Source organism: Juglans regia, chromosome 8 (assembly GCF_001411555.2).
Source record: "Juglans regia cultivar Chandler chromosome 8, Walnut 2.0, whole genome shotgun sequence".
NCBI lineage: Eukaryota > Viridiplantae > Streptophyta > Magnoliopsida > Fagales > Juglandaceae > Juglans > Juglans regia.
The window spans coordinates 1,216,029-1,239,976 of NC_049908.1; the positions used below are offsets into that span (position 1 = coordinate 1,216,029).

The following is a 23,948-nucleotide window of genomic DNA, read 5'->3' on the forward strand; positions in this document are numbered from 1 at the left end:
TTGTAAAAATTTATAAATAATTAATATGTAATTAGTTTATATTTATACATAATAACCATATATTATATACCTACGTAAATTACCAACACATATAGATAATATGATAGTATATATCAACATTTCATATATGATTTATACGTACTAATATATGAAATTATTAAATTTTATCGACTAACTATTATACAAATTATAAATAGTTATGAAGTACATTCAATATGTAGACATAATTAGGTTACACACTATATATTTAATTATAAAAGCCGTTATAAGTATATTATTAACCAATACACACACATATGTATGTATCACTATAAGAAAATTATTTACTTGCGAGTAACTATTTCTTGTGAAAATAATTATTTTTTGTTAAAATGAGTAAATTTTTATTGCAAATAATCAATCACAAATACTCGTTTTTCTTGTAATGTATATATATACATTTATCAATATATAAATGAGTTTTAATCGAGTTGATTTGAGCATAAATGAACAAGCCTCGACAAGTCTTAACCGAGTTAAGTCGAGTTTGATTCAAATTTAACCGAATGAGTATCGAGTAGACTATCGAATAAATTGGTTCATTTACATCTCTAATTTAGAGCATCAACTTAAGTATTATAAATGGCATTTTTTTTTCTTCCACGAAATCGCATTCATCATTCTTCCCATATTCAGTTCATAGTGCTATAATTTTTTTAGCACAACTCAAACTCCATATTTTAGTTGGAGATTATATTATAGAGTTAAGGAGAGACACAAACCACATCGATGCTTACATTAGGAATGATAAGAAAAAAGAGTAAAGCAAATTTTGTGATTCTGGTTACGTTTACGGAACTGTAAATAATTTTATTAATATAAAAATAAAAAATACAGTATGGCGACCGTACAGATGTTTAATACAATATGTAAAAAATCTTTAGGCTTTGTTTGTTTTCTAAAAACATCTCATCTCATCTCATCTCACCTCATCATTACAACTTTTTCAAATCCCCATACAAAATAAAATAAACAATTCAACTTTTTCAAATCCCAAAACAATAATAATATTAAAAAATATATTTTAACAATATTTTATTCAACTTTTTAACTTTAATCTCATCTCATCTCATCTCTAAAAACAAACGGGCCCTTAATTAGCTGATTGAGTCAGATTAGTAAACGCTAGTTGACAAATCAAGTCGAATCAAGCCATCAAACTATATTAGACACAAACAAGAAATAGCCTCATCTCATCTCGCCTTAGTTTTATAATTTTTTTAAAATTTTAAAATAATAATAATATTAAAAAATAATATTATAATAATATTTTATTCAACTCATATAAAATCTTCTTATTTTATGTTATTATCCAAATCAGTCTAAAAAACACAACAACTTATACGAAGGAAAAAAAAAAGTCACTTTTAACTGTTTGAACTTTATTGTACTAATTATAAGAATACTACTCATTTTCAATGGGCTAATGAGATCTGAATGGGCCTAGTCTATTTATATTGAGCCTAAATAAACGGGGGCCATGAAATTTCATGGGCCTAAATTTATTCCCTAACAATATTACTGAAACAATTGGTTTAAGCAAAACTTCCCCTCCCCTCCCCTCCTTGAAGTCTGAAGACTACTAGGGGTAGGTATAATTTTCTCTCACTTAACGGGAAGAGGGAAAGATGTTGCTGGCGTTGCTCATCTCCAATTCTGTGGGCAACATTCTCGTCGAACGGTACTTTTCTCGATCTCCCACTTAATTCTGAACTGCAGTATCAGTTTTTTATTGTCATCTTATATTTGAAGGGAGTTCAAACTCATTCCATTTCTCCTTTTCCGTTCTCTTCGAGTAATCTGGTCGAACATTTTGAATGATTAAAGTTATTATCATTTATTTACATGTATCTTCTTCGTGTCGATTCGAATTCGTTTGAGATTTCCGAGAAGAAGGTTGCTTAAGATCTGATTTTTTTTTTTTTTTTAATAAGTGAATCATTGGGTAATTTGGTCTCGGGCTTAATTTCGGGAAAAATCTTCTTTTCTTCCTTGAATTTCAATTGAGATGTTTAATTGGTGTACTGAATCAATACAATTATTATACGTTTGTCTTGTGGGTATCTTTTTGAAGAAGGGTATAAGAAGAACCAAATCCAAGTAGGCAAGTACTGTGCAATATTACAAATTACTTGTCACTCTTCCTTAAAAGAAATAAAAATTAGTTCTGAATTTTCCTTTATTATCTGATTGTCGGTTTTTTTTGGTTAATTTCAGGTATCATGGAGTTCCTGCTGAGGAGCGATTGCATTGGAGGTCTTTTTTAGTTAAACTGGGAGCAGATAATCTTAGAGGTGCGAAAAATGAAGAGCTCCTTGTGGCATCTCATAAGTAAGTAAAGTTCGCTGTAAGTTTCTTATCAACGAGGAATAGAGTTTGGGTGACAATAATGGATATGTATCATAATAAGTCTAAAGATTTTCCTGGTCGTAGATAAAAATATTTTCACCACATTCTCTCTCTCTCTCTCTTAAAATATTTTCTCTCCGTACATTTTTCGTTTCTTTGGTTTTTGCTCTTGGAGTTGGGTTGTTCAATGGCTATAATTTTTGGTGGTGATTAGCACATAGTCTAGCTTGATGTGTAGTCCAGTTTGGTGATTATCGAGTTGGTGTGCTGTTGGTTTCGATGGGAATGTACAGAGATGTTTTCATTGAACATAAGCTTTTTTCGTTTAGGAAGGAGAATGATAGGTGGTGGAGTATCACTGAGAGTAGCCGTCGTGCGGTGAAATATGTATCCTTGGATCAGGAAGCGTTGGGTTGGCTGGGTTTTATGGTGAAGGAATATGCTGCGTCTCTGGTTTCTCCTGACTTTCTAAGAACACGTAGAAAAGGAAACTCAGTGTTAATGGTGCAGAGGGGATGCAACCACAATGGCAGCTTCTTCTCCCTTTCGGAGTTTGGGCATGATAAGAGAAGGGGTATGATAGTGGTACCGGAAGGGAGGAAGGGTGAAGGGTGGAGGAAATTTGGAGACACTATTAAGGAGCTTACCCTTTCCTCCTCTGTTTGGAGTGGAAGAAACATAGGGGCTAGTGTTCTGTGGTCTTTTCAGGCAGGCAAGCTGAAGGGACATAAGGAAGATGGTGGTGCTCCATCGTCGACGGTTGTTGGTTCACGGTCGTACCGTGAGGTGGTGCAAAAGGTACTGCCTCGCGTAAGTGCAGTGGTGCCAGACGTGTTCAGCTCAGAGATCGTGCGTAGAAAGGAGGGAGATGGCAGAGAGTTGTTGGGGCTAAATGAGGAAAAATTGCTACGGGCGTTGGTTGATATGGAGGAGAAAGTTGGCTTTCTTCTGGAAGACATTCTCTGCCTAAAACGCTGTGTTAAAGGAAAAGAAGTGATGGGCTCTAGAGTGGGGAAGGCTCACTCGGTGCAGGCTGGGTTTGTAAAGGGCCCTGGGCCAAGACAAGAGTTGGGCCCAAACAAAGTTTGGCAGGAGTCTGGCCCAAAGAAATCTTGGGCCATGTCTCGGGTGTCTCGGGCGCAGACCGATATTTCGGTCCAGACTGTGTGCCCTCCTGCGGCGCCGATAAGTACCCTGCCGGAATCCTCACCGGCACAGAAACATTCGCCGGTAACCGTCGTCCACCACGGTGAGTCTGAACAGCCACTACACTCCGGCACAGAGGTTGGCGAGTTGGTAGAGGTGATCCAGACAGTGTGCCCTCCTCCTGCGGTACAGTCAATACATTCAGTCACTGAGATTGGTGAGTTGGTAGAGGTGTCGGTTGAGGATGGGTCTTCGTGTGGTGACCTCCCGTCGCCGCCGCGTGGGCTGTCGATTACACAGACCCAGTCGCGCGTGGAGGGGGAAGGCCCTAATGCGTTGCCTTCGCTATCAGTGCTGCCGAAGCATGAAGTTTCGATACAGGGGTCTTCATGTCTAGATGGGAACGAGTTTGGAGAGGTAAAGAAACAGGCAGTAGGGGTGAACCAATTAAATTTGGTCGAATCCAGTGATGAACCAGTCTTAAATTGTAGCTCGGAACTAGCCTTATTTTCCTCTGATAGTCCTGGTGAGGAGGGGGTTTTTCTAACTCCTTTGTGTACACTCCCTCCCAGCTCTAAGTACGGGAGTTGCCCGTCAAATTGGGTTTTCAAGAAGGTAGAGGAAATTCAAGCTGTTATAGGGATTCCTTTTGGAGGTTATGAAGAACAATTCAAGGTCCTTCTTGTAGCACTTGAAGCTAGCCATTCGAAATCAGCTTCAAAGCAGGATAGGGAACTTCGACGGCTAACTTGTTCTATTAACTATGATGTAAAGGAAGGGAGTGGAGGTAGGGATAGAGCGAAAGGGAGGGGTAATCTAGGTTTCTATGAAGCCTAAAATCTTATCATGGAATGTACGGGGGCTCAATGATTGCAATAAACGCCTTAGTATCAAATCTTTATTGCGGATGTGGAAGGGTGATGTGGTTTGTTTTCAAGAAACAAAGTTGCAATTCATTGATAGAAGAATTGTGCGAAGTTTATGGGGGTGCTCGCATGTGGGTTGGGCTTATTTGGCTTCTTTGGGAGCTTCAGGTGGAGTTTTACTAATGTGGGATAAAAGAGTGGTTGAGGTGATTGAGGAGTGTATTGGAGATTTCTTGGTTGCGACTTTGTTTAAAAATGTGGTTGATGGATGGGAATGGGCATTTGCAGGTTCCTATGGTCCTAACATGGACAGGGATAGGAGAAGGTTGTGGGAGGAGTTGGCGGGCTTATACTCACTATGGGAAGTGCCGTGGTGTTTGGGGGGTGACTTTAACATTACGCGCTTTCCTAGCGAACGATCAGGGCATTATCGAAATTCTGTGGCTATGGAGGAATTTTCTGAGTTTATCTTTGATTTGGACCTCATGGATCTCCCCCTGGTAGGGGGAGAGTACACTTGGTCAAACGGGAGGGTTTGGTCGAGATTGATAGATTTCTCGTCTCTCCCTTGTGGGAAGCTCACTATCCGGAAGTAAGCCAGAAACGGTTAGCTCGAGTCAGCTCAGATTACTTCCCTATTCTTTTAGACTGTGGGAGTATTCACAGGGGTCGCCGGTATTTCAAGTTCGAAAACATGTGGTTATTAACAGATGGGTTTGTAGAGAAAGTGAGGGCTTGGTGGTCATCATATCAGTTCATTGGTACTCCAAGTTTCATTCTTGCAGGCAAGTTAAAGGCGTTGAAACAAGACCTGAAAAAGTGGAACTTAGAAGTTTTTGGTCATGTTGATGATCAGAAGTCTACACTGTTGGAGGAATTGCAAGAGCTAGAGGGCAAAGAATTAGTGGGAGATACCTCGGAGGAGGTGGTTTTGAGGAAGGGCATGGTTATGACAAACTTGGAAAGAGTTCTGTTGTCAGAGGAGATCTCATGGCGTCAGAAATCCAGGGCCCTTTGGTTGAAAGAAGGTGATAGGTGCACTAAGTTCTTTCACAAAGTGGCTAATTCACACCGGCGTCACAATGCTATTGAGTCGCTTCAGTTAGGATCTCAGGTGATTTCTTCTCCTCCCGAGCTAGAAAACCATATAGTACACTATTATGAGACCCTTCTCACAGAATCGGCTTCTTGGAGGCCGAAGCTTGATGCCTAGCCTTTTGAGGCAATTGACTCACAGAGGGCGTGTGATCTAGAGAGACCTTTTGCGGAAGAAGAGATTTACAAGGTCATCTCTGGTATGGCGAAGGATAAAGCACCGGATCCTGATGGTTTCTCAATGAGTTTCTTTCAAACTTGTTGGGATATTGTGAAAGGTGATGTAATGCAGGTTTTTAGTGAATTTCACTCTTTTTAAAAGTTTGAAAAATCCCTCAATGCGACCTTCATTGCTCTCATCCCTAAGAAACACGGGGCTTCGACTATTGAGGACTTTCGTCCAATAAGTCTGGTTAGTAGCATGTATAAGATTATTGCTAAGGCCCTGGCTAACCGGCTTAGCCCGGTGTTGGAGCATATCATTTCCAAGTCTCAGAACGCATTTATTTGGGGTAGACAAATTCTTGATTCGGTACTCATTGCAAATGAGTGTTTGGACCATAGACTTCGAGAGGGAGGTTCAGGTGTACTCTGTAAGCTTGACATGGAGAAGGCATATGATCATGTGAACTGGAAATTTCTCCTATACTTGCTTGAGAGATGTGGCTTTGGGGTGAGGTGGATTTCATGGATGCGCCATTGTATTTCCACAGCCCGATTCTCAGTTCTAGTCAACGGCACACCTGCTGGTTTTTTTGATAGCTCACGGGGATTGCGGCAGGGAGACCCTCTATCTCCACTGTTATTTGTTATAGTTATGGAGGCTCTAAGTAGGATGGTGCAGGCTGCTGTTGGGAGAGGGTTTTTAGCTGGTTTTCAGGTGGGTAATGGCTTTGGTGGGCCTACTATCATCTCACATCTTCTTTTTGCAGATGATACTTTAGTCTTTTGCGAAGCGGATAATAGCCAAATTCAAACGCTACGAGCATTGTTACTTTGCTTCGAAGCAGTGTCAGGGCTCAAGGTGAATCTGGGTAAGTCTGAGATGGTTCCTGTGGGTGCGGTTCCTAATATATTCAGCTTAGCAAGCCTTTTGGAATGTAAGGTGTCTTCTTTCCTAATGAAATATCTGGGCCTTCCGTTGGGAGCAACTTTTAAGAATAGAGCTATTTGGGATGGAGTGGTGGAGAAGATAGAGAAAATGTTGGCTGGTTGGAAACGAATGTATTTATCAAAAGGGGGTCGTCTTACTCTTATTAAGAGTACTCTCACTAACCTCCCCACATATTTTTTATCTTTGTTTCCTATGCCTGCAGGGGTGGCGAATAGGATGGAGAAACTTTTTAGGGCATTTTTATGGGGAGGCATGGGGGAGGAGAAGAAATTTCATCTGGTTAGATGGAAAACAGTTTGTGCCTCAGTTGTGAATGGGGGATTGGGAGTATGTAACTTGGTGCGAAACAAAAAATTACACTCGCACGTGGACATCAAAATGTTCATGCTATATTTGAGATGAGAACAAAAGTAATTTTCTGAAGATTGCTAGTGATTACTCGTAATTTAATGATGAATGGTTTGGATTTGATTTTGTCACTATTATAGGATTGGTTGAAGTCGTATTCCCACAGACTTTGTCAATGGAGTTGGTGGGTGTTTGATTCGTTCAAAGGGAAGGATTATGGATCATCGGAGAGTAATAAACATAGAACTAAAGTCTTTTGAGGTGTTAAGGGATGGGTGTAGGATTCTCATTACCGAAAAGGGGTGGAAGCTGGTGAAGAAAATGAGTCTGGAGCTGGTTACAGTGCACTAGTTCACTAAAGCTTTGGAAGATTGTTTAATGGCTGGAAGAAAGGAGTTTTATACAGGGCATAGGGAAGGTGACAGGGGCTTCATAGCACATAGATGTTCTAATCTCCAGGGAGTTTTCATGGCTTTGGTGGAGTATGGGAGAGGCGGCCGTCGAAACTGCATCTTTATTCCGGAAGATAAGGATGGTAGGGGTTGGAGGAAGATGGTGGAGGTCTTGAAGGAGGCTGGGCGTGGTGGTTGCAAAGGGCTGTCTACGACGGGAAGGATGGCAGCTCAGCCTTCGTACTTGGAGGCTTTCAAAAACCCGAGGGTTTTGAACCCATCACGTCAACCTGCTGGGGTGGGTGGAGCAGTGCCGTTGCAAAAGTTGGTATGCGACGTTGTTCCTGTAGGGGAGCAGAGCAGTGAGGGTGGTGGCAGAGATTGTGTCGGGCTAAATAAGGAAGAAATTCTACGGGCTGTGATGGATACGCAGAGACAAGTGGATGCTTTACAGCTTAATATTAATGTTCTAAAACGGTGCGTTCAAGAGGATAAAGAGGAGGGGGGCACGGGTCTGGGTGTGGGGGGCGTGGGTCAAGGGGATGATGGGTTTAGAAATAAGTTGAAAAAGGCCTTTGGGCTAATGGGCCAGGAGCTGTCGGGGCCCAGTCACACTAAGCAGGCTGAGAATGCTTCAGAAGGGATGGGCCGAGCTGCTAGGCCTTGGGGTCAAACGCAGCCCACGGGCCCTTACGCGTGGAGGAGAGTCTCGGTCATGCCGTCGGATCCACCCTTGCCGATAACGAACCAGATGGCTCCGGCGAACACGGTGAACACGACGACACCATCGGCGGTGGTGACACCATCAGCAGATGGTGCCGGCGAACACGGAGACACTATCGTCGTGTTACAGCCTACGGTGAAACTGGGTCTCTCTCAACCCATGGTGAGTGACGACGGCGTACACGGCGACACCTTTGTTTCGCCGGCGTCCCCTCTGCAACAGGCAGAGGTTTCGAACCTGGAGTCCCATCTTGGTCCTGCGACGGGGGGGTTACCAGGTATCACGCGGGGCGTAAATCAGCCACCGTGCGTAGCTGCTGAAGATCTACACAGCCAGACAGTGCCGAGGAACCTAGGGGAAGGCTCCTCCTCCTTGCCGGAGCTTCAGACCCATTCCGAGGACCACATAGAGCTTATAATGCATGATGACAGTACTGAAGCTAGAGTTCTCGGGGCAGAGGGGATAGGCTTGGAGATGGTGAACGTTGAGCTCCTTGGGAGCTTAGTCCCTGAGACCCAATTTCCATCTAGTGATGCTGTGGTTGAATGGGAGGGGAGAAATTTATTTGGAGAGGAAGAAAAAAGGGAGATACATTCTACACAGTGGGCTTATAGTGTTGGGGAGCCTATCCTATTGAAACGTTTACTTCCAAATGAATCAACCACACCGGATTGGATGCTAAAAAAGGTGAAAGAATTGCAACACTTGATAGGTATGGACTGTGTGGGTTATGAAGAGCAGTTTTTTGCACTACTTACTGCCATTGAAGCGGGCCACTCACAAGCTAAGAAATCAAGGTTGAAAAAACAGCGGGAGCTCAAGCGCCTTACTTGGTCATTAAATTATGAAGGAAGTTCAAGCCGAGAAAGATTAAAAGGGAAGGGGCCTGCTTCTCCTTTATGAAGCCAAAAATCATATCTTGGAACGTCCGGGGGCTAAATGAGGCAAATAAGAGGCTTTAAATAAAAAATCTGCTGAGAGAATGGAGGGCGGACATAGTATGTTTACAAGAAACTAAATTGAAAACTATTTCTAGAAGACTAGTTCAAAGTGTTTGGGGTTGTACTTATGCAGATTGGGTGTATCTTGCTTCAAACGGGGCTTCAGGAGGTATTTTAGTAATGTGGGACAAAAGAGTTGTTGACAAAATGGAGGAGTTTGTGGGGGAATATACAGTGGCATGCTCTTTTAAGAGTGTGGTAGATAATTTTGTGTGGACCTTTGCTGGGGTTTATGGTCCAAATGTGGACAATGACAGAAGATTTTTATGGGAGGAACTTGCTGGGCTACACAGTTGGTGGGAACTTCCGTGGTGTATAGGAGGGGATTTTAACGTCATTAGATCAACAAGTGAACGGTCGGGTGAGAGTAGGATGCGACCTGCAATGATAGAGTTCTCTGATTGTATTTTTGAGTTAAACTTGTTGGATATCCCTCTCTCGGGAGGTGCTTTTACTTGATCGAATAATCAGACATGGTCCTGGCTGGACAGATTTCTCATCTCATCGGACTGGGAGGTACACTATCCGGAGGTGTGCCAAAAGAGAATGCCTCGTCTTTGCTCAGATCATTTTCCTATCTTATTGGATTGCGGGGGCATTCGAAGTGGGCGCTGTTATTTTAAGTTTGAAAACATGTGGCTGAAAAGTGAAGGTTTTGTGGATAAGGTGAGGCAATGGTGGTCTTCTTATCAGTTTTATGGTAACCCTTCTTTCATTTTAGCCAGTAAACTGAAAGTTTTGAAAAATGACCTTAAGCTTTGGAACATACACTCCTTTGGAGATTTAGGGGACGTAAGAAATGCATGGTGGATGAATTACAACAGCTCGAGTGTATACTTGAAGTTAGAGCTCTAGTACCTCAGGAAATATTGAGGAAGACTGAGTTGGTTTCAGAATTAGAGAGAGTACTATCATTAGAAGAGATTTCTTGGCGCCAGAAGTCGAGAGCATTGTGGCTGAAAGAAGGGGATTGGAGTACTAAGTTCTTCCATAGAGTTGCCAACTCCCATAGAAGAAATAATACCATTGAAATGTTGAATATAAATTGTATGGTGTGTAAGGAGGCCCCTGTGATTAGTGAACATGTGATGGATTTCTATGAACAACTACTTACAGAAAGAGAGGGATGGAGGCCAAAGATGGATGGCCTTGGTTTTGATACGATTGAGCCTCAAGAAGCGGCGTGGTTAGAGAGGCCCTTTGAAGAAGGGGAAGTGTATGAGGTAGTAAGACGTATGGTCAAAGATAAAGCTCCCGGTCCAGATGGTTTCTCGATGGGCTTTTTCCACTCTTGTTGGGAAGTGGTGAAAGTAGATTTAATGAATGTGTTTCAGGAAGTTTCATTGGTTGGGAAGTTTGAGAAAAGCATAAATGCCACTTTTATTGCGTTGATCCCTAAGAAGATGGGGGCGGTGGAGATTAAGGATTTTCGACCCATCAGCTTGGTGAATGGAGTGTATAAAATTATTTCAAAGGTTCTGGCTAACAGATTGGGGGCGGTTCTGGGGAAGATTATCATGAAAACACAAAATGCTTTTGTTAAGGGGCGATAAATCTTGGATTCAATTCTTATTGCAAATGAGGGACTAGATAGCAAATTGAAGGCTGGATCTACAGGGATTCTGTGCAAATTAGATATGGAGAAGGCATATGACCATGTAAACTGGGATTTCCTTTTGTATGTGCTGGGTAGATGTGGCTTTGGGGTGAGATGGTGTAGGTGGATCAGGTGGTGTATCTCTACGGCCAAATTTTCAGTCTTGATAAATGGCTGTCCGACTGGCTTCTTTAGTAGCTCTCGAGATCTCAGACAAGGAGATCCTCTGTCCCCACTCCTTTTTGTTATCGTTATGGAGGCATTGAGTAGGATGATATCGGCGGTGGTCACGTATGGGTTGGTGGCTGGTTTTCCGATTGGTGACCCCAATAGGGGTACTATTACTTTGTCTCACTTACTATTTGCAGATGACACACTTTTATTTTGTGATGCTGATCACAACCAGTTGAGGACATTGAAGGCTCTGTTATTATGCTTTGAAGCAGCATCAGGCCTGAAAATTAATTTTGACAAGTCAGAGTTAGTACCAGTGGGGAATGTGAGCAATACTAGGCAGTTAGCTAGCATTCTTGGATGTAAGATAGCTTCTCTTCCCATTACCTATTTGGGATTACCTTTGGGGGCTGCTGCTAGGGCCTCATCCATTTGGGATTTTGTTATTGAAAAGATAGAAGTAAAATTGGCAGGATGGAAGAGATTGTATTTGTTGAAAGGTGGCCGGGTTACTCTCATTAAGAGTACCCTTTCTAACTTACCTACGTACTTTCTATCTTTGTTTCAATTGCCTGTCAGTGTAGCGGCTCGGATTGAGAAACTGTATCGTGATTTCCTATGGAGTGGGATAGGGGATGAATTCAAATTTCATTTAGTTAGTTGGGACAAGGTGTGTAGACCAATCTCGTCAGGTGGGTTGGGCATAAAGAATTTGAGAACATTCAATCGGGCTTTGCTTGGGAAGTGGTTATGGCGGTATAATTTGGAAACCGGAGCTCTATGGAAACTGGTGATTGATTATAAACATGGAAGCTTATGGGGGGGCTGGTGCACAAAAGAGGTAATTGGGGCAAGTGGAGTGGGGATATGAAAACACATTAGGCGAGGGTGGGGGGACTTTATTACTCATTCTAAAATGGTGTTGGGGAGGGGATCCCGTATTAAGTTTTGGGAGGACACTTGGTGCGGGAGTGAGGCCCTAAAGGAGGCATTTCTAGCTGTTTTCCGCGTGGCTCACAACCAGGAAGCATCCATTGAGGACCTCATAAGTATATCAGGGGATCATGTGCAGTGGAACGTGACATTTAGTAGAGCGGCACAAGATTGAGAAGTAGACATTTTTGAAGCCTTTTTCAGCCTCATATATTCTGTGAAGCCGAATAGACAGCAAGCTGACAGCTTATGGTGGAACCCGACGGGTAAGGGCATCTTCTCTGTTAGATCCTTCTATAAGTCCCTTTCCCACACCACAACCATTCAGTTCCCATGGAAGAGACTTTGGAGAAATAAGGCGCTTTCGAAAGCGGTTTTCTTTACATGGACAGCTGCATGGGGGAAGATTCTGACCATTGACAACCTGAGGAAGCGACGGTTAGTTATATTAGACTGGTGTTGCTTGTGTAAGAGATCAGGTGAGACAGTGGATCATCTATTGTTACATTGCGAGATAACGAGAGCCTTGTGGGTGGAAGTTTTCAGTCGAGTAGAGTTACCCTTCGTGATGCCAGAAATTGTGGTTGTTGGCCAGTTGGACACTCCCGAGAGGCGTTCAACAAATTAAGGAGGTGTGGAAAATGATCCCGATCTGTATCATGTGATGTATTTGGCAAGAGCGCAATGATCGGACTTTTGAAAACAAGGAGTGGTTGCAGGGGGAACTTAGAGCTTTATTTTTCCGTACTTTAATGTTATGAGCCATTGCTATAGATTTTAATGGCCTGAATGTACATGACTTTTTAGCTTCCCTTTCGTTGACCTAGATAGGTTTTATCTCATGTATCCATCTTGTGTACTTGGGTTTTTGCCTATCTCTATTTATAATATTATCGATTACTTATCAAAAATTTTTTTTTAATAAAGCTCTATTGGGAAAATGGCTTTGGAGATATCACTTGTATGGTGTGGGTTTATGGAAGTTTATAAGGAAGGGGTGGCCATGCTTTGCAAATCAAATCCATTTTGTAATTGGTGAGGGCAATCGAATAAGTTTTTGGAGGGACAGGTGGTGTGGAGATCAAACTTTGGAAATGGCTTTTCCGGCTTTATATCGTATTGCAGTTAACAAGGAGGCGTCAGTGGCGGATGTGCGGTTATTTTCTCATGACTCTTATCAGTGGAACATTCTCTTTAGTAGGGATTTCCATGATTGAGAATTATCTATTGTTGCAGAATTTTTCAGTTCACTATATTCTACAGGGACCCCTATAGCACAGCGTGATCGATTGAAGTGGAGGTCTAACAATCATAAGTTATGCACAGTGAAGGCATATTATAACATCTTGACAACACAAGATCATACTCCGTTTCCCTGGAAGAATATTTGGAGGTCTCGTGTGCCTTCTAGAGTAGCCTTCTTTGTTTGGAGTGCCGTCCTTGGGAAGATCTTGACCACGGACAATTTGAGGAAAAGAGGATGTGTAGTCATGGATTGGTGTTACATGTGTAAAAGAATGGAGAATCGGTGGATCATCTCTTATTACATTGTGAGGTAGCAAGGGCGTTGTGGGATGAGATCTTTCAAAGGGTTGATGTTACCTGGGTTATGCCTATGAGGGTGGTGGAGCTGTTGGGTTGTTGGAGGAAGATGCAAGGCTGTCATCAAGTGGCAATGGTGTGGAAGATGATTCCGTTGTGCATCATGTGGTGTATTTGGACGGAAAGGAATGCGCGTTGCTTTGAAGACAAGGAACGCACATTGGCTGAGTTGAAGAATTTTTTGTTCCACACTTTATTGTCTTGGCTTTCTGCTATTGTATTGCAGGGGGGCAATGTTCATGATTTCTTGTCTCTAATTTATCGCACGTAGAATGTATTTAGGTGTTTTTCTGTATACTTCTTGTGTACATGGGTTATGCCTATTTCATTTATATATATAATATTAATCTCTTACTTATCAAAAAAAAATAAATAATAAGTCTATTTGAAACACAATTTAGAGGGTACTCTTGAAGAGTTGAGAGTAGATGCAGAGGGTGTTTATGTCCATATCAATATCATAACTCATTCATATTCCACTTTTTTTTTTATTATTATTATTATTTTATATCTCCTCTTAATCCAATGGGATTGACCGTATATGTCTCGGTAAAGGATTAGTTACTTCCCACAATTAGTTACCGGTTCTTTTTGTTGTAGCTGCTAGATCAATTGGAAAGTTATCTTTTGCTTCTTCTTTTTCTTCTTCTTCCCCTTTTTGAAAAAACTTTTCGAGCTAAGTTTGCTTGATAGAGATCGAGAATACTTGTGACTAATTCATATATATATATCCTTATCTATGACTTTTGTACTTTCTTTCAGGTCTGTTTATATTGTTTACACAGTACTCGGAGATGTCTCAGTTTATGTGGTTGGAAAAGATGAGTATGATGAACTTGCTTGTAAGTGGCGTGGCTCCCTTTTTCTGTAGTTTTTGAGTGGAAGCTGAGACCTGTTTAAAATCTGTTGGAAAGGATTACATAGCCAATTTTATTTTTATTTTTATTTTTTTAAAATTGTCTTCTTGCAGAAATGTATTGTTTTCTCATTGTCATCATGGCATCTGAAGGCACAAAATCATTTTATTTAAAACATTGACACCTGTGAAGAAATTTAGGATTCCATGCCTCGATTTTAGTGAACTTTACTCGATAGGTGTTTCATTAATGTTGATTGATCTTGAGAAGAACAGGCGATAGAATTGCTCAAAGTGCTACAAATAGAAAAAGCAGGCTATTTTGTAAATGTTATGTATGTTTTGTTACAAAAAATCCAGACGAGATATACAAATGCTCACTAAATGAAATGCTTTCCCTTCCAAAGCAACAACCTGTACCTCTTCTTTGTTATCTCTACATGGCTTATTTTGAGTTTTTTTTCTCCCAATTGACCTTTACTCATTTCTTGGTTTCTCTCTAGTGGCTGAAGTGATCTTTGTGATAACCTCAACAATCAAGGATGTATGTGGGAAACCTCCAACTGAACGCTTGTTTCTTGACAAATATGGAAGGATATGTTTGTGTCTTGACGAAATAGTTTGGACGGTATGATTCATTTCCCCTTTGTTTTCATTATTGGATTGATTAGCTGCATATTTCTGCTTGTGGCATTAGTATCCTACAGGGCTTTTTTTTTTTTTTTTTTTAAATTTTATTATTATTATTATTTTTATAATAATCATCCTTTCTTTGGTGCATCATGGGAAAGGCACAGTCCTGTTTTCAAGTCTCTTACATGTAAAAGGGGCTGTTGACAACCTTAGGTAACATGTTAGCATTTGCTTGTTACTACTACGACTACCACGCAATTGTCGCCATTGTGGAGATTGTTCATCATGGTTAGGACTTAGGAGATTGTGGATATCTGATTATGACTTTTGTTTGAATCTCAATTGAACTTCAGCCAAGTGACTAATGAGAAGTTCTCTAGCATTACAACATTATCCAACTTTATTTCTTGTTTAACCATTTAGAGATTTCCCCATTGTGCTTCTATCTTGCTTAAAAGCTTCATAAACAAGGTGATTATGGGTTCTCTTATCTTGATGAGAGATTTCCTCCGCTGAGATGCTGGATTTCAAGGTGCCAGGTTTACTGCACTGTGTTTATCTTGAAAACTCTAATGCTTTATTATTCTTCTATTTTGAAGGGAATCCTGGAGAACACGGACAAAGATCGAATCAAAAGGCTGATTAGGTTAAAGCCTCCAACTGAATTTAGCTGAAGGGAAGCTGATTACCATCTCACTTGTGCGGATGATAGTAAACCAGCCATGATTAAGGCAAATGAATTACTGTATCTTGTTATTTGAATTGAAACAGTCTTAATTTTCAATTTGCTCCATTTCTTTTTTTCTCTATTTTGGATCTGTAATCGAAATCTGTAACACAAACAAAGTACAAAAAAACCATTAATAACGCTTGGGTTTTGATTCCTTGTGTTCCGTTAATGATTTGATTCACCACTGGCATACATGATTACTATCAGAAATAAAAAATAATCTCATCTCTAATCTTCGTGAATAATTGCACTGTGGTCCCCGTATATGGGGTAATTTATAGATAGCCTATTTAATGAAGGAATTTGCTAGTCGCTCCTCCCTTATTTTTCATGGACTGGGCCGAGAATGCACATATTTATCAATTTTTTAACCTGGCTGCTAGTGCTTACTGCTTGTTTTCAGCACAATGCCAATAAATCATATGGCATATCAAATTATTAGTTATTATTTATCTCGAAAATATGAGTATAATCCATAGCTTCCTGTGATCATCACAGTGTGATGGATATGGGTCGACTATTAAGTAACAAGAGCATAGTTCCACTATCAACCATTTCAGTACTGAACTTTTTGAAATTTGTAGAGATTTCAGTGAATTTTCAATTACAGGAAAAGATAATTTTTATACAAAAAAATCATTTCATCATAAGGATTTCATGAGTTAAATTTTTTTTTTTTCTTGGCATTGGGTGTACGAGAACAGCGTCTCAACTAATTTCAATAATGCACAAACACTTGATAAAGAGTTTCTCGCAAATACATTTGAAATAATGTAAGAAAAAAATTTGCTAAGTCCAATGGTCTTTAAAGATTGTTTTACGCCTAAGAGGAAAGACCAAAATGATTTTCTATGGTCTAAAAATATACCATAGATTCAACTTTAGAAAACAAGGAACTTTTTTTTGTATGTTTTCAGGACGATCATGGGGTATTTACGAGCATCTTCAAAAGAATATATAACTTACATAAATACAGAACCAACAAAACATTATGCTTGTCTGTGCTTGTAGATGATACCACACTATCTACCTAGTAATTGCCAAACAAAACCTCAAAGATTTTCTTATACAAAGGGACAAACACCTTTTATATGTGTGGGTGTAGATGACAATGTCGCTAGTTTTAACTAATTAAAAATAAAAAAAAAACAAAACAAAACAAAAGACACGAGTAGTACTCAAGTTGGTACAATCGGAAATCTTGGTGACATTTCCCTAAAAACATTAGTATAATTTAAATGGTAATGTTGACCTGGTAACACAAGAAAGAAGCCAAGAAAGTTACTGCAAAATTAAGATCGGAGGCCTCAAATTAAACATAAGCTGTGTGTGACCTTATTTTCCCAACATTCTTATGCTATGGATACAGAAGTTAATGTGAATCTGGCCTTTGTTATGTACATGATATGGGACCGCAAAAATAAATTACATTTCCCTAAAAAAAAATAATTAATTATCTAACTATCGGGATAGGACGTTGTAAATATTTTTACCGAAATCCTTCACTGAACACTTAAAATCTTTTCTTTCATTATTTTTTTAAACTATTTAAATATTTTTTAAAAATAAAAAAAATCACATATTTATTTAAAAACACTTATTTAATTATTAAGTAAAATAAAAATAAAAATTAAATAAAATAAAATAAAAATTCGGTAAAGAATTTCGGTAGACATGTTGTGTGGGATAGTGTTTTCCGTCGGGATATTACTTCGTTGGTTCCAAGAGAGATAACAAGAATTAACGATTTAACTGTCACGGCAGACGTGGAAGAGAGGATTAAACTCGAAGATATTCCTCGAGAGGGATGTGTCGAACAGAATTGAACCAGTATATACCCGTCTCCCTATCTTCCGAAAGAATATCCGATTTCATCCGCCCAGTATTTATCTCTGTCTTTTCGCTCTCTCTCTCCCTACCTCTCTCTATCTCTCCATCCATCCATCAATCGCGTAGAAGGAACGAAGACTTGGTGTTGTTGTGGGGGGGAGGAAAATAATCTAGTGCGCGGGGCCATGAAGTTCTGGAAGATCCTCAGCAGCCTAATCGGAGAGACCCTGCCGGAGTGGCGGGACAAGTACTTGTCTTACAAGGACCTCAAGAAGTACCTCAACCGCTTCTACCCAAAGGACGACCCCAACAATCCTCCTGCTAAACGGCGCCGTCTGGATTTGGATTTGTACGTCTCGCCGGACGCTCCTGATTGCCTACCCGAGTTGTCCAGGGACTATTTTCTCAGGCTCTTGGAGGACGAGGTAGAAAAGTTCAACGGCTTCTTCGTCGACAAGGAGGAGGATTACATTATTCGAGTAAAGGTACCTTTTTCTTGGTTCTAATTTGCTCTCTATAGTGCTTGTTGAATGTTTCTTGTCGGAATATGGGAGATTTGAGCTTTGGGGGTCTTTTTTCATAATTCTTGTTTTTCAGAATTACGGAAATGATTGTTTTCGCGTTGTAAAAATGACAAGTGAGAAAGTGTGCGTTTCTCCGAAGATGGGAATTCCGAGGAATGGTTTGTTTCCTGGTTTCGTGTTTAGAATACATGATTCATTTCCTAGAAATTCTACCCTGATCCAAGCATCACACTTTCTTGTTTGGCATTTAATTGTACTTGGCACGTTGTTCTTCACACGATTCATGTGGGTCTACCTTCTTGTCCATCTTAGATTATTTATATATTGAACACGTTAAATTGCTTTGGGGCTTGCCCGTTGGTGATGCAAGGATTTCATATGCATGGGCAATGGTTCTACACTACTATTTTAGAATATTATAGGGGCTTGTGGTTGGGATGCAGGAGCTGCAAGATATGATAACAAAAGCCAAGGATTCAAAAGAAGAGTTGATGCAAGTAGGAAGAGAATTGGTGGATTTTCATGGAGAGATGGTTTTGTTGAAGAATTACAGCGCACTTAACTACATAGGTACTCGTCTCTTAGTGCCATATTATTTGAGAGTAAATAAGCAAAGTTTAGTATTTACGAATGCATGCATGGTCATGAAAAACTTGGAATACTGGTTTTTCAAATTCTTGTGAGGAAAAATGTATTCTTGTAACGATATTAATGAAAAATAATAATAGGTTAGAATTAACGCAGCAAGCTACTACTAACATATAAAATAGCATGTGTTCTCTGCATATAGTTCAGTACAGAGATAAACTTGTGAAGCATCATTGGTTACTAGCTGTTGAATCTTTGACCCATGACAATTGCTCCAACATCATTGCCTTGCCATATGTTTTTCTCCTAAAAGTTAGTTTTAATGCATATATTTGAGCAAGATTGATAAAATCTGAATTAACAAAAATGTAAAATCAGATGTCATGGAATTAAGGCTACATTTGAGTAGTAAGGTGATATCAGATGAATAGTGGTGAAAAAGTAATGATAAAATATTGAATAATAGTGGAGTGACCTCATATCACTCCACTACCCAAACACGGCCTAAAAAGAGCTTTTTTTTGGGGAGGGGGGAGGAATATGTTCCATATAGGGAAGGTTAGTATTGATTGCAGGATTTATCAGCTCTCTTTAATTCTTTATTAATTTTATTTGACAACATGGTGTACATTTTCCACTCGTTTTAATAAATAACCCTGACATGCTATACACAGGACTGGTAAAGATACTAAAAAAATATGAGAAAAAAAGCGGTGCTCCCATTCGCTTGCCTTTTATCCAAAATGTCTCGCAACAACCATTCTCAGCAACTGATATACTTAACAAGCTTGTGAAGGATTGTGAGAGCATGCTGTATCAGGTTTTCTCCATGAATGACCCGTCGGCTCCACTTGAAGCAACTGATAAGGAAGAAGGGAGCAATTGCGATGCTGCAACTGGAAGTACACAAACTATACTTCAAATTCCCAATGACCTTGAAGAAATCAAGCATATGGAGGGCATGTACCTGAAGCTAACATTATCGGCACTGCATGGCTTAAAGATGATCCGGAGTGAAAGCTCAACAGTGAGCGAGTATTCGTTGCCGCCATTGTAGAACAATACAATGGAGATAAAAAAATATATACCGATACAGCTTGAACAAGAAGCCATATAGTTTTTTCCTCTTATACCATTACTTATAGACTATATTACACCACAGTTGTATGCTAAACACCATGGTCTTGATGGTACATTCAATAGAAAAATGTTATTCTCCATATCTTAATGTGACATCAAATGATTGAAAGATAGGTAAAAAATAACAAATAGTTTTCCAATTATTTGATACCACACCAGAGAATGATGAAAAGGTAGGAGTTTAAAGAATGAGAATGGTATTTTTCATTGGATAATCCTTTGGCCCTCTATTATATAAAATTCCAAACCTTGGATCCTTACATCTTTTCTATAGAATGATACTATCATGAGCTTTTGAGTATTAGGAATCTCCTAAGATATAATCCAAACCTGTCAAGGTGCAGCTTAGTAGCTTGGGATGAGCTGTAAATTCAGATATCCTGAGTTCGGTTATGCACTGAGAATTATTCTAGATTACCTAATACATGGTTCTAGCATATAAGGTTGCGTATTGGGATTTATTCTCCAGAGATATATGATACTGTCTTGCTGAGGTTTCATGTCATTAAAAAAACATCATAATCTAACCCACAGACTACCGAGTCTTGGGTTACTAAAAGCTTTCTATAATCAGTAGTTGGGCCATAGTTGATCTTCTGTACTCGTGATTTTTCCGTGTGAAATTGAGTTGAAAAGTAGCAACACGAAGAAATATGTTGACGCGCCAATTCTATGTCAATTTATACCTTTCAGCGATGCTTTTAGTTTAGACCAAGCCCAAGAAGTGACGAAAAACATTGCCATGTTTGGTGGCAAGACTCAAGTTGAAATTAACTCAGTTCAGTTTAATTTTAAATTGAGTCTATATTTAAATACTCAACTCTTAAATTACTAAACTCATCTTAACTCAAAACCTCCTTATACGTGAGACTCAACTTTTTTCAACTCAACACATCTTTATACATGAGACCCACAACCTTTTTTAATTTCCCATTAATAGTATTAAACTCATCTTAACATTCAACACATCTAAACTTATTTTAGATGTGCCCTACATAGCTCACTCTACTTACTCAACTCACTATTATTCATAAAGAGTTTAACTTAGTTTAAGATCTAAATGCAGCCTTAATCAATTTCCTAATTGGCGCAAAAACCCAAATATGGATCTCCGAATAATTCTCTCTCTCTCACACACACACACACACAAAGACAACTTCCTACCATCAACCGAACATTCCCAAAGTCTTCCAAGTTCCTAACTAACCTCTTAGGAACATATGCAAGAACCCAATTCACTTGACATGACCAACCAAAATACCCAACAACCATGATTCACGAATCCTTCATTATAAGAAGGCTCATTTTCCTTGGCATTCCCAAGTAACTATTTATTATAACGCCCCCACAAGCTCTTCAAAACTAAACAGAACTTAGTGTTCGACTCTCCTCCCACCCCACCCTTATAAGAAAAAATGTCCTTGGTAGCAGAAGCACCGGGTTACCTTCAAGTCTTCTCTGATGGATCTGTGGAACGATTTGCCCCTGAGATTGTTCCAGCCTCACTAGAATCAACTAACGGATATACGTCTAAAGATGTGATTATTGACTCATCAAAGCCAGTCACCGGAAGGTTATTTCTTCCGAGTATAGCAAGCACTGGGTCCATAAATAAGCTTCCTGTTATTGTTTACTTTCATGGTGGTGGCTTTTGCATTGGCTCCACCACATGGGCTGGCTACCATCATTTCTTGGGAGATCTGTCCGCCACCTCCCAATCCATCGTTCTCTCTGTTGATTACCGTCTAGCTCCCGAAAATGGTCTCCCCATAGCATATGAAGATTGTTATAGCTCTCTGGATTGGCTTGTTAGCCAAGTAGGATCTGAACCATGGCTTGAGCAGGCTGACCTTTCCCGTACGTTTCTGTCTGGGGATAGTGCTGGAGGAAACATTGTGCACCATGTTGCTATCAAATCCATTCAGAACAACAGCTGTCGTATTATAAAGATTAAGGGATTATTGCCAATACATCCTTATTTTGGCAGTGAGCAGAGGACTGAGAAAGAGAAGGATGAAGGAGCAGCAGGAGAGGTTGCAAGCAATGACATGTTTTGGAGACTAAGTATACCAGAAGGCTTGAACCGTGATTATTATGGTTGTAATTTTCAGAAGGCTGAATTATCCGCAGCTGAATGGAGCCAGTTTCCTTCTGTTGTAGTATTCGTGGCTGGCTTGGATTTCTTGAAGGAAAGGGGAGTAATGTATGCAGAATTTCTGCGGACTAAAGGGGTTAAAATGACAAGGCTAGTGGAGACTGAGGGAGAGTCGCATGTATTTCATGTGTTTTATCCCAAGTCCGAGGCAACCAGCCTGCTCCAACAACAAATGATTGAGTTCATGAAGAGCTCTTAACCTTCAAAATCATCTGAAAATAATTCTAGTCTTATTGTAAGCCAGTAATCGTAAGGACAATGGTCTTTGGAGTGCTGAATAAATCAAAAGGCAATTTAAGCAATGCTTGGCAAAGAAAAATCCCAGTCAATTTTGGATCCAAATCAAACTGAACAACTTTTCCAAATTTGCACTGCCTCTTCAGGTTGCAGGATCTTCCATCTCCTACCCTAAACAGATAGCATGATTATATGATACAGATGAGCGAAAGAAACTAACAGAAATATATCTCTCACCTAAATAATTACTTACTAATTAGGTCAAGATTCGCAGGCAATTCTGATTTGTATGCACAAACATATACACACGCTCTAACTCTGAGGATACTGGACCAAATCATACTTCTATGCATGGAACAAATACTCTTCATCCAGCACACAATTTCTAATTTCTATTCATCAAAAGTGCTCAGAAAACCTCCAACAAAACCAGCTCCATTGCAATTTCCACATAGCATCTCTTTTCTACCTCTGCATACAAAGGAATCATATTGATAATGATACAACAATAATCATCCAAACAAAAAATAGAAGATGATAACTGAATATTAATGTCGACTACAGCACTACCACTCCTCTTCTTTGACTCGTAACTCGCTCTAATCTTTTGTTTTATCACATTCTAGCATTTAGCTGAATATGGAATATTAGTTTAATGAGAAAGAGGATTGAACAATAAAAGAAGTTTAGCCTCTTAGAATCATTATAAGGGATTTGAACTTTTCCTTCCCAATTAATATGGGATCTCATTCACCGCTGTACAATCCAGGGTATATAAAAACACTGCGCTAAATGCTAATACCAATTTGTTTAGAAGAAAGATGCTTGAAGAATTCACCAACGGCCTGCTGAGATACATCATGAGACACCACTTCAATCTAAAGCATAGATTCGGATTCAACTACGTATATCAAACTCTTCTCTCTGTTTTGCTTTTCGTCCACGTGGGACTCGAGACTCACTGATATATCACAAGAGTTTCCATGATAAAACTCGTAGTTTCTAGGATAATGAATACAAAGGCAGTAAGATTAATGGTGGTGTTACCAACAATAGCAATTGCAATAATAAAGCACAAAAAGGGTACCTAATAGAAGTGATTACCCGCAGAGCCAACATGAGTCTCCAGCTTTAAACTGTCCGTTGAAAAGATCAACAGAGTTCACTCCACTACCTTTGCATTGCGAGCATAGAACTGCACCTGCTCATTGGCCCAAAACAATAAAAAAAATCAAAATAACCTGAAATCTTCCCCACTTTTATCGCTTTCCCATCTTCAAAAGAAGGGAACTTTACCACAGATCACCAAGTATTTTAAGAGTTTTTACCATTTCCATCACAGTCGGCACAAATCACGCTATTCGGTTTGGGGCTTTGGTCACTTTTTTCAGCCTACTTGGACAGGAGTTCGAGGGAGGAAAAAAGGCAAAAACATATCATATTTAGGGAAATATACGAGATTATAAAAACGATGAATTACACACCAATTCATGTATGCATGAAAGTTATGTTCAATAGACAGTACGCAACGATTTAATAAATAAAATGGAATGAAGGGCAGGACCTTAGCTTTTATATTGCCGAATTTAGTGGCTGCAGAACTCTGGCACAAGTCATCTCGAAAATGATTCTTATTGTAGTGATAGCCCAAGCAATTCCCTAAGCATTTAAAGAGACAGACAACTCAATTCAAGTAAAAAATGGGACTTTCATTTGCTGAAGTAAATTCAAGGATGAAGAGAGAGAGAGAGAGAGAGAGAGAGAGACCTGGTTTTGGTGTGGCTTTGAAGGAAGCAACGGGTGCTGAGAACAGAGCAGAGGCCATTGGAACTTGGTCCAGCTATAGTTGGTTGGATGGAACAGTACGGAGTTAGA

General features: G+C 39.8%; 4 protein-coding genes across 7 annotated transcripts; 3 read left to right on the top strand and 1 right to left on the bottom strand.

The window, feature by feature from the left end:
- Positions 1-1,581: 1,581 nt before the first annotated feature.
- On the top strand, positions 1,582-15,763 carry LOC108985151 (TSET complex member tstD). Its single transcript, XM_018957338.2, has 5 exons — positions 1,582-1,720; positions 2,257-2,370; positions 14,143-14,222; positions 14,740-14,864; positions 15,469-15,763. Exons 1-5 carry the CDS (start codon positions 1,668-1,670, stop codon positions 15,541-15,543), a joined length of 447 nt encoding a protein of 148 aa, XP_018812883.1. The 5' UTR covers positions 1,582-1,667; the 3' UTR covers positions 15,544-15,763.
- A 1,522-nt stretch (positions 15,764-17,285) lies between these two features.
- On the top strand, positions 17,286-19,763 carry LOC108985143 (SPX domain-containing protein 2-like). Its single transcript, XM_018957327.2, has 3 exons — positions 17,286-17,914; positions 18,397-18,523; positions 19,216-19,763. The coding sequence occupies exons 1-3, from the start codon at positions 17,615-17,617 to the stop codon at positions 19,596-19,598; spliced, it is 810 nt and encodes a 269-aa protein (XP_018812872.1). The 5' UTR covers positions 17,286-17,614; the 3' UTR covers positions 19,599-19,763.
- A 913-nt stretch (positions 19,764-20,676) lies between these two features.
- LOC108985142 (probable carboxylesterase 17) lies at positions 20,677-22,195 on the top strand. Its single transcript, XM_018957326.2, has one exon. The coding sequence runs from the start codon at positions 21,097-21,099 to the stop codon at positions 22,033-22,035; it is 939 nt and encodes a 312-aa protein (XP_018812871.1). The 5' UTR covers positions 20,677-21,096; the 3' UTR covers positions 22,036-22,195.
- On the bottom strand, positions 22,087-23,929 carry LOC108985144 (protein BUNDLE SHEATH DEFECTIVE 2, chloroplastic-like). 4 transcript variants are annotated; one of them, XR_001995136.2, is made up of 6 exons: positions 23,841-23,929; positions 23,638-23,732; positions 23,402-23,465; positions 23,178-23,274; positions 22,327-22,544; positions 22,087-22,244 (listed from the first exon to the last, which is right to left on the bottom strand). XR_001995136.2 is itself a non-coding variant. In XM_018957328.2 (5 exons), the coding sequence occupies exons 1-5, from the start codon at positions 23,896-23,898 to the stop codon at positions 22,466-22,468; spliced, it is 393 nt and encodes a 130-aa protein (XP_018812873.1). In that variant the 5' UTR covers positions 23,899-23,927; the 3' UTR covers positions 22,290-22,465. The 4 variants fall into 4 exon arrangements, 2 of the variants coding, with proteins under 2 accessions (XP_018812873.1, XP_018812874.1); XR_001995137.2 differs by having other exon boundaries at positions 22,087-22,239; positions 23,841-23,927; XM_018957328.2 differs by lacking the exon at positions 22,087-22,244 and having other exon boundaries at positions 22,290-22,544; positions 23,841-23,927.
- Between the last annotated feature and the right edge of the window lie 19 nt (positions 23,930-23,948).

Excerpts from the sequence above, each read along its gene's own strand:
- LOC108985151 (XM_018957338.2), top strand. The coding sequence starts at position 1,668 with ATGTTGCTGGCGTTGCTCATCTCCAATTCTGTGGGCAACATTCTCGTC. Across the intron at positions 1,721-2,256 it reads GGCAACATTCTCGTCGAACG|GTATCATGGAGTTCCTGCTG; the intron begins GTACTTTTCTCG and ends GGTTAATTTCAG. Across the intron at positions 14,865-15,468 it reads TTGACGAAATAGTTTGGACG|GGAATCCTGGAGAACACGGA; the intron begins GTATGATTCATT and ends TCTATTTTGAAG.
- LOC108985143 (XM_018957327.2), top strand. The coding sequence starts at position 17,615 with ATGAAGTTCTGGAAGATCCTCAGCAGCCTAATCGGAGAGACCCTGCCG. Across the intron at positions 17,915-18,396 it reads ATTACATTATTCGAGTAAAG|GAGCTGCAAGATATGATAAC; the intron begins GTACCTTTTTCT and ends GTTGGGATGCAG. Across the intron at positions 18,524-19,215 it reads CAGCGCACTTAACTACATAG|GACTGGTAAAGATACTAAAA; the intron begins GTACTCGTCTCT and ends TGCTATACACAG.
- LOC108985142 (XM_018957326.2), top strand. The coding sequence starts at position 21,097 with ATGTCCTTGGTAGCAGAAGCACCGGGTTACCTTCAAGTCTTCTCTGAT.
- LOC108985144 (XM_018957328.2), bottom strand. The coding sequence starts at position 23,898 with ATGGCCTCTGCTCTGTTCTCAGCACCCGTTGCTTCCTTCAAAGCCACA. Across the intron at positions 23,733-23,840 it reads CAAAGCCACACCAAAACCAG|GGAATTGCTTGGGCTATCAC; the intron begins GTCTCTCTCTCT and ends TTAAATGCTTAG. Across the intron at positions 23,466-23,637 it reads TCGGCAATATAAAAGCTAAG|GCTGAAAAAAGTGACCAAAG; the intron begins GTCCTGCCCTTC and ends CTGTCCAAGTAG.